We start from the raw sequence: 10,143 nt of genomic DNA, 5'->3' as shown, positions 1-10,143 counted from the left end.
ACCTCTTATGTTCACATCCCCTTTTTTTGGTAAGCTACTTCCCTCACTGCAGAATAGTATATTTCTATAATTTTATATACAGCTCACTAACAGCTTAATAAATTAATAGTTTAATCTGATTATATAATAGCATTGAAAGATAAAATTTCAAATCTTGCTTATATTATATATGATAAAGAGTTATTAAATTTATATTTACGTAATATTAATTACCTTTACACGTATTTTTCTTATAATTCTATATAATGACGTGCGTCGACATCTTAACGAATTAATAATTAAATCAAATTATATAATAATAGTGGTCAAGTAAACCCTTGAATCTAGTATTATATTATATTGATAAAAGATAAAATCTTTTATAATTTTTTGGGTTATTTTCTTTTTTTAACTTGACTAAAATAATTAAATATTTTTAATTTACTCAAAAATGGATAATATAACTTCAATAAAAAAAATGAGAGATTAAACCAAGGGCTTCCCGTTATGCCGGAGTTTATAGGTGCAGTTGAAGGATTTGTGGACTAGGTTTACAGAAGGCTCCTGAAGAATTCTAATCCATTGTGAAGATAAATTCTAATCCATTGTGAAGATAATACTACTACAACAAGATCATTTATAATGTGCTTCCGATTGATGCTTGGCATCTTGGAGGCTCAAATATGCCTTTGATTAAGACCATTCATTCGAGTTACAGAATCAACTGCTTTATTATAAACTGCCAGTCACAACAATGGCCTTGAAGATCGACATACACTGAAGGAAGTTCAAAGGCTGTGCGATAGAGATTTGCAAGTCAAGTTGAAGCACATTTTTATAGAGGCCAATTAGCTTGCGGATCATCTGCCAAAGTTGCTAATGCCAATATCTTTCATCTTTAATTATTCGGTCAACCCCTTTGGATATATGCAGATTGGTACTAGATGATGTTAATAGTGTTGCACAAACTGCACTTAAAGATTAAAGGGGAAGCAGGAGATGTGCCTAAGCATGTAGTTGGACAAGATAATAAATTTTTTTTTTTTCGCTCGATCAAAGATCATATATAAAAACCGAAACTAAAAGAAACAAGCAATAAGAACCGACCACCCCCACGAATAAACCAACACCCAATTCATAATCCAAACTCACAAACTAAATACAATAGAAAAACATTAAAGCCATCACACCCCCCGCATAAACACTACCTTCAAAACAACAGAGCACAAAACAAAAACCAGCATCTAATCAGCAGACTAGGAGCAGAAACCAGCTATTTCAAAACAGCAGAGACCGAATCAGCTACCATAAACCAAAATGAGAACTCACCACCAAGCCTTGTACAAACCAGGTCTTCTAATACCTGCAACCGCCAGAGTAAACGCCAACTCATTTCCATTCTTGTCAGCCATCACAAAACAGACATTGCCTAGTCTAGACATTGCCTAGCCTTGTACAATATAAATGCAATTTACAAGCCACCGAACCCCAGTAGTTTTTATCATTCGTTTTGCTCTTCTTTTTTTATGTAATGTCAATAGAGTACCGCTACCTACTACTAAAACCCTTAAAAAGTTAGATTAAAATTAGAACTTGAACCACCTGTTCTGATTGGATTGGATTTTTTTTATTTGAAAAGTGAACTCAAGACCTGGTAAATTTTTTGTTTTGAATAATGACTGACTTCACTGTATAAAATTATTATTTTATCTTTGTATATATAAACTATTAAAATAGTAAAAATGTAATAACATAATATAAAAAAATTATATATTATTTTTAAGAATTATATTTAAATATTTATTTTACTTTAAAAAGACTGAAAATTTTAAAATTAAATAATAAAAAATTAAAATTGAAAGCAGCACAGGATGAGGTGAGGATGGACACATCCAACATCCATGAAGGTAGTAGTAATTTTCAATATTATATATCCAGGCTTGACCCTGGAGTTGTTTGAGAGTCCAGTCGCCTAAGACGGGAAGGGGCAACAAAAAAAATTTCTACTTTTAATGTGAGGAAAAAAATATTCAACCTATAATAAATTAATTAAATGTCTATGGTTTTCAATTTTTCACCATAAATACTTCATTTTTTATGGCCCAAAAATTTTCAGGTTTTATTATATTATATTTTATATATATTTTTTAAAAGGTACCCAATTTATTGTTTTGCCTAAGGTCCAAAACAATCATAAACGGGCCTGTATATATCCATAACGAAAAGCAGTGAAGGATTTAGCAATATCCACCCCGCCATTTCTATCTTTACTTAAAATAATCAAAATATATAAAATTATTTTTAATAAATATAAATGCTAAATATATACATAAAATAATCCATAAATTTATATATTGCAACTACTTGAATTTAAACAAGCTGATCCAACTTAGATTAACACTTGGTACTAAGTCTCATCAAATCTAAAATTTAATAATTTCTAATTAGTTATGAACATTGGACATACGATAAGAATTTTCAAAGCAAAAATCCAACCAACACTTGAAAAAAAGATTCAACACCCAACTTTGAATTTTAATTTCAAAATTACAAAAATATGAAATTCATGTAAAATCCTTTTGAATACAAAAGATTTTAAAAGAAAGAAAATATTGCAACAACTATTATTCTTTCCAAGGTTAATTAATGAATGCAATGTAATAAACTTGTAACTCAAAGTTTTGATTTGCTTTATAGACCATGCATGTTTTGTTGCGTTTCAAGAAGGTCCTCTAACAACTTGTTATCCAAGTACTCAAATTCAATTACTTCACTTCCTCCTCCTCTTTGGGGATTTACTCTTCCAACTGAATTACAAGATGAAGAGGCTGGTAAGCTTGGATTCTGACATTGGAACTCGTTTGGGAAGTTGAGAATAGCCGAGTGACCCCGGAAAGCAAAAGCAGCCCTGTCATAAGCCCTAGCAGCCTCCTCAACCGTCTCGAAAGTTCCGAGCCATAGCCGAGTCCCATTCCTCGTCGGATCACGAATCTCGGCTGCAAACTTTCCCCATGGTCGCCTGCGGATTCCCCTGTATCGAACTCCCCCATTTTCCATCTCATTCTTCATTTTCCTCTTCCCTCTTTGGGATGCTTCCATTTTGTTTCAATTTCTCAAGTATATGAATCAAGAAGAACATGTATAGGGTTATATATATATGACATGGATTGTGGTCACTGTCTTTGGCCCCCCAAATGCATGTGCCATGTGAATAAAGTTATGGGATGAGTCATACTTGGCGCTTGGAATTTTTGTTTTTTTTTTTTTTTGGGGGGGGGGTGTTATGAAACTTCCTCTCACACATCCTTGAAATCTCAGGCGAGGAACAAAAGTTTCGATTTAGTCCACTTTAATTATAAAAATCAGCTCACCAATACCATATCTGAAAACTGGTGTATGAATAGAGTAGTAAAATAACTAGTTTTATGTTTTTCAGAACTAAATTTTGTGAGGGTGCGTGCATGAGAGCTATTTCTGATGAGGCTTTTTTTTTCCTTCGGCGGGCGGCGGCTCTACGTTTACTGTAATCATCCCTTATGTCATGTTTGACATAAGCGTATCCCAAAATGAAAGTACCAACTTCAATCTTAGATTGCTGCTTTCCTTCACGAACTAATTTATTTCTCGAAAGCCAAATTGCCCAAATTGCAGTTATGACTATTAATTTTGGCTGGTTACTGTTCCCAGAATATACGGTCGAACTCAATTAGCCATAGAATCTTCTATTTGATTCACCCTCCAATTAATTCTAAGCTCTTGCCAAACCTACAGAGCAAATGAATAATCGCGACTTGCATATATATTGATTTCAAAGTCCTCACTTTAAAAAAAAAAATTCTATTTATTCAAATTCATTAACTTAGAGCTAGAAATGTTGATTTTACGTTTCACATGCTTTCAAGAGTAGTAAATTTGGAAAAAACCAGCATGTAGTTATGGCTATGAATTGGGATTTTTGAAATTTTTATCAAAGGAAATTTATTAAAATTTAACAGTACTATAAATTGCATATTCAAGATGAACTTGGTAAAAACAAAAGTTTTATTATTTGTTCTTCTTTTTGTCCTCGTCCTATCTGTAGGTATGTGACATTATTTTGTGGACAAAATTGTATAAACATGTTAATTTAATTTAATTTTTTTAATTTGATGTATTTTCTAGTTGAATATATAATTCAGGAATAGATGCATGTGTATGCAATCCTAGTCATGACAGGGAAAATAATAGTTCTTGCATTTGAATTTACAGACATTATGGGAGTAGTTGGTGAGGGATGTTGCGCAGATTATCACCGTGGGCCATGTACGCATGGAAAAGATGATCAATCTCCTGACGGCGACTGCTTTAAGTTTTGTACCACTGAGATGCTCTTTGCAAAAATAATGATGTGTGCCATTGCGCTTGTTGACATTAATTGTAAGCAGCCAAAAATTGATGTTAGATTTATTATTATTTAATCTTTGAAATAGTGAGATCAGTAACAAAAAGAAAAAAGAGTTAGCATAAAATGCTTTCTAGCCTGAACAATGATTCTTGGAAGCAACTGACTACTCTTTACCGGGATCACGAAGAGGAGCCACCGAACTTGCTTGGTGTCGATGCGGAACCATCGGCGGGAAAACTGATCTCTTTCAAAGATAAACTACTTTATAACTCTCTAGAGGAGGGGAGGTAATTGTTATATGTTTTACCTTCTCTGTGTTGCTTTGATGGAATTGTGCTAGATATTTATCCTGTCGAGACCTATCACCTCACCAATGATAAGAACCTCACCATGTATCATCTGCCGCTTGTAAAATACATCAAGCTATTATATAATCTAAAATGTTAATCCTGTTGATTTGGTAGTCTCATCCAATCAGCTCCTTCCATGTTTATTGTCACGTTATTAAATATACAAATAAAAAATTATTGTAATTTTCATTTTACTTTCAGAATAAAAAAATAAAAATTGAAAACTTAGGTTAATTTCATTGAACCCCGAAGAATCCATTTAAACTGAATAATTCTCTTTGCAATTGAAAAAAAAGCAATACAAAATGAGAAATTGATAGAGGAAAAAGAAGAATAAAAAGCAATGGAATTTGTGTTTTAGGTGGATTTTGAGAAAGTTTTCTTGTATGGTTAGTTGAGTAGAAAATTCTGGGTGTCATTTGGTTATTAGTACCGATAAATCAGGGCGAAATCGGAAAATTTTGTTGGAGGAGTAGAGATTAATGTTGCATTAATATATATTTTTATAATTTTAAAAATTCTTAATGCATAATTTGGGAGAAGGGATTGTATGAAACTATGATTCCACGTCATCCCTATCCTTTTCCAATAGGAGAATGACAAATCAGATTTTTTCTCCTGATTTCCATTAAAAAAATCAAATATAACTAAAAATGCTAAAAATCAAGGAAGAAAAAACTGATTTGTCATTCTCATGTTGTCATTCTCATAATTTGGTACCTGAGTTTAACATTATTTTCTATTGTGGTACTTGCCTTATTTTTTGTTCTAATGTGATACATATATTTGACAAGGGTTATACATTTTGGTACATGAAGATAACAATGTTAACTTTTTATTTTTTTTTTAATTTGGATTTTAGAGTTGATTTGATGAAAATTCATAATTAATTAATAATATTAGCAATTAACTTTCATCAAATCAAGCTGTAAAACCGAATTAGATCACATCATCATCTGTATTTAACAAATCAAACACAAATTTAAATAAATTCACAATTTATACTAAATTTATTCTATTAACAAAATCATAAAAATTCAAACCTAACAATATTAGAAATTAACTTTCATCAAATCAACTCTAAAACGCATATTAAATACTAAAAGTTAACATGGTTACCTTTAGATATCAAAATATATAACTTTTGTAAAATACTGAGATATCAACTTGGACTCAAAAAAACTTAGATACCATATTAAAAAAGTGTCAAACTTGAGTATGAAATAATATATTAAGCCTTTTAGAATGATTAAATCAAAATTATTTATTTTGTTGGGAGTATAAATTAAGAAAAAATTGTATGAAACAGTGACGTTTCATCACGAATTACTGATATTTTCATCCTGAAAAAAATCAAATCCAAATTAAAAATCTTGAAATTGAAGATAAAATTATTGATTTAATATAAAACTATTGAAAAATATTAATATCTCTATTTCATACAATATTTTCTCGGAATTAATATGATATGGAAATGACTTTTGTTTAAATGGATGGATTAGCTAAGCTCCTAACTATTACTCAAACGAAGCTACGTTGAAACACTGGTTCCTGCACCCTTGCCCTAAACAATTGAAATAAAAGTTTACCCAGCCGGCCGGCGGGCAGCCCAACCGATCCCCATTTACTCAGCAATCACGTCACCAACGAGCCAGCATCACCGCTGAATTACTGAACCAAAAAAAAAAAAAAAGGAAAGAAAAAGACAGTTGCCCTAGTTGGTCGCCAGAGATGATGATGGCGGCGCATGATCGGTATAATAATGGGATATGCGAGGCAGTCAAGTCCTGATGGAGGACTTAATTAAATAAGAAATAACTTTGGGTGATTAAACTATATATATATACTATGTTGTAACCTAGGAAGTGACCATTTACGACAAACCTGAATATTGGAGTCGTCTGTCTTGTGGGGCATAATTCTTATTACCTTGTTTGGACTGAATTATAAATTGTCAAATTAGCATGGACTGTGTCAACATATGGTGGTCGGGACACCATTGTTCACCTTCACACGTGACCATGCTCTTGTCACGTAACATATGTTTCCTATTCAGTTAAACTAATGTAAAAGTATCAGGAAAGCCCTTATATTTTAAAATGAATTTTATTTCGGTCATTTTATTAAAAAATATTAAATTAGTAGTTATATATTTCTAAATTTGAAAATTAACCTATTTATTAAATGACGACGTGGAACATTAAATTCATGTTAAAAATCATATTTATGGCTAAATTATAAAAATAGTCACTTAACTATTAATTTATTTTAATTTAGTCACTAAACTATTCGAAATTAAATATTTTAGCCACTCTGAATTAATGTTGGCTTTTTTATTGGTCTAGTAACAAAATTAGCGCTCTTATGTTTACACATTTTAACAATTTGATCCTAAATATAAAAATTAACAAATTTAGCCCTTAATGTTTACAAAATTTATTATTTTAGTTCTAATTCTAAAAATTCAATAAATTTGGCTCTTAACATTTACAAAACCCGTCAATTTAATCATAACTCTAAAACTCAAAATAATACTTACTTTTAACAATTTATTACTCATCGACTAACTCATGTAAAAATTAAAATAAGAAAAGAATTACTCTTTTTTTTGTGAATTACAATACCAGGGTAAAGCCCAAGCAATAAATATGACTAACGCAACTCAAATTCAAATCACACCTAAGATGATAAACAACTTAACCATCATACCATTATATGAATTCAAAAAATTATTCATTTTCAATTCAATATGAGTTATATAAATTAAGATGAAAGTAGATTTTGTAGTTTAAAGTAATAATATAAAAATGATTTAACGTCGGTCCCTAATCTATGGTTTTTCAAACCACTTTCCTCGTTCAGAGGAAATTAATTACATTATTACACTAACAAGTGGCTTCCACTTTGGTAAGAAAGCACCATGTTTAACATGGCAAATGCATCATTCTTTGTGCACTTATGGGTCCATATGTTCAACCCCGCCGCCGTACGTCATCTTATTCTTCTATATGTTTTTTCATATTTAGTAAGGATGGTAGTTTCTCATGTTATCTCAAAACAATGTGATCGGAAATTCAAATTATCTTCATGAGAATTAGATCACATTTTAGGGTCATCTGTAAATATTTCTTTCTATGTTTTCGGATAATTTATAAGAATTTGTTCGTTCTTTGTACATAAATTTTTGTGAGGTTTTTGTGAAATTTTAGTAGTTTTTTTTGCTTTTAAAACAAATTTTTTTATTTGTGCCTCTTAAAATGAACTAACAGATTGATGGATCATTATCCTAATGATATAACATAATAAAATGTTTTTCTAACTCACGTGATGAGACGAGAAGAAAAGCTAAAAATAACTAAAAAATAATAAGAAAGAAAAAAGATAGAGTTGAACAAATGTATAAATTTTTTTGTGCATTGCATACGACTTTACAATGAAATTTTTTTTTTCATCGAAAAGAGAAAAAGAAAAAAATATAGAGAGCGTCTATTAGGTCCAAACCCTTAAATAATCCAATGACCACCCTTCATGTTAAATAATTAAAATTCTATAAAAAGAAATTAAATTGAAAAACTTTATAGTGACCAAATGCAAAAGAAATCAAATTAATAACCTTTGTAGCCAAACATATTTATCATATTATGTGTCAGGGTTGAATTCAGAAATCTTTTTAAGGGGAGGAATTGAATTATAAATTTTTGAGCGGTCAAAATATAATTTTATCATGTATTACTTTATAATTTCATTATTTTATAAAAGGACTTACTAGAATCTTTTTTACTTTAAGAGGATTTCACTATATATTAATTTCTAATTTAAACATTTCTTAATGGACCTGCATAACAAATTTTCCATTTTGGGGCCAAGCCCTAATGTATTTTAGTTGCTAAAGTCAAATTTTGAAATATATCCTATGTATACTTATTATAAAATTTTTATTGTATTAATGTTTAAATTAATTGGATATCAATTCAGTAGTAAAAAAAATGATAACTCAAATTCAATCGAAGAAAATTAGTATACTCTAAATAATAAATTATATTATTATAATAATATTTTTACGTTTTAATAATTTTATATGATGTTGAAATAAAATAATTTAAAGATTTAATATACAAAGTTTTGACTATTGTTAAATAATTTTTTGTGTGAAATAATCTAATGTATATAAAATATTTGCGTGATAGTTTCTTAATTTAAGTGTGCTCACATCTGCTAAATTCTGGTATATATAGAGGGTGCCATACTTCAAATCTTGTGACACAAAACCTAGTTTGTGACTCGTCAAGGAGGAAAAAACAAGCTGGGCAAAAAATCACCCAGTTATGGAGGAGGAGTCTTGGTTGTTTCAATACTCAAATAATGCAGAATTGTTAGCGTTTGGATCGGAGGAGGCGTTTTCCAGCAGCTGTGAGTGGGATGAGCTCCTTCTCAAGTTCAATATCTCCCAAGAAACGGCTTGGATGGACTTATTGGGTGATGAAGAAGAAGAAAGGGGTAAAGCATCGTCAGAGTTTAGCGACAACTCCATCGATGGCGTAAAGGAGGAAGAGGTTTGCTCAGAAGAGCCCAAGGAAACGAAGAGTTACAGAGGGGTGAGGAAACGGCCATGGGGCAAATTTGCTGCTGAGATTAGGGATTCAACCAGACATGGTGCCAGGGTTTGGCTTGGTACATTCGACAGCGCTGAAGCAGCTGCTTTAGCTTACGACCAAGCCGCATTTTTAATGAGAGGACCATCGGCTACTCTCAATTTCCCCACTGAAGCTGTCAAGGCATCGCTTAAAGAACTCAAGTGTCGATGCGATGAAGACAAGGGTTGGTCCCCTGTGGTGGATCTCAAGAACCGGTATTCATCGAGGAAAAGATCCAAGAACAAGAAAATCAAGCCAAAGGACGCGGCATTAAGGCAACAGCAAAACTTGCTGGTCTTTGAAGATTTGGGAGCTGATTACTTGGAACAACTGTTAATAAGTTCATGTGAGTGAAAGTAGAGCTCCTTGGTTGCTTTGGGTACTTTAATCCCATTTCATATCTTCTTTTCTCTTGTCAATTTCATTGCTTTGGTGGGGGCATTGATTTAAGCACACTCTTCAATCTTCTTTCCTTACTTCATCATCTCATCTCATATTGGGGTCTCTTGTAAAGTTGAAACAACTCACACATCATAGAAATGTACAATAATTTCACCTTTTATGTTCACATCCCTCTTTTCTTTTTTTGGTAACCAACTTCCCTCACTTATTCCACAATAATATATTTCTATAATCTTATAAACAGCTCACTGATAGCTTAACAAATTGGTAGTTTAATCTAATTATATAATTGCATTGAACAGGTAAAACTTCAAATTTAGCTTATATTATATATGATAAAAAGTTATCAAATTTATATTTATGTAATATTAATTAATTTTACATGTATTTTTTA

At 31.1% G+C, this 10,143-nt stretch overlaps 1 protein-coding gene and 1 pseudogene across 1 annotated transcript; one reads left to right on the top strand and one right to left on the bottom strand.

Moving 5' to 3' along the window:
- Positions 1-2,670: 2,670 nt before the first annotated feature.
- LOC108476706 (ethylene-responsive transcription factor ERF098-like) lies at positions 2,671-3,094 on the bottom strand. The gene has a single exon (XM_017778987.2). It carries the CDS (start codon positions 3,076-3,078, stop codon positions 2,671-2,673), a length of 408 nt encoding a protein of 135 aa, XP_017634476.2. The 5' UTR covers positions 3,079-3,094.
- Positions 3,095-8,900: 5,806 nt separating this feature from the next.
- Positions 8,901-9,872, top strand: LOC108476714 (ethylene-response factor C3-like; annotated as a pseudogene).
- The last annotated feature ends 271 nt before the right edge of the window (positions 9,873-10,143 follow it).

This window comes from Gossypium arboreum, chromosome 7, assembly GCF_025698485.1.
Source record: "Gossypium arboreum isolate Shixiya-1 chromosome 7, ASM2569848v2, whole genome shotgun sequence".
In the NCBI taxonomy this organism is placed as follows: Eukaryota; Viridiplantae; Streptophyta; class Magnoliopsida; order Malvales; family Malvaceae; genus Gossypium; species Gossypium arboreum.
The sequence above is the reverse complement of the archived record's forward strand: the minus strand, read 5'-3'. Positions and strand labels throughout refer to the sequence as shown.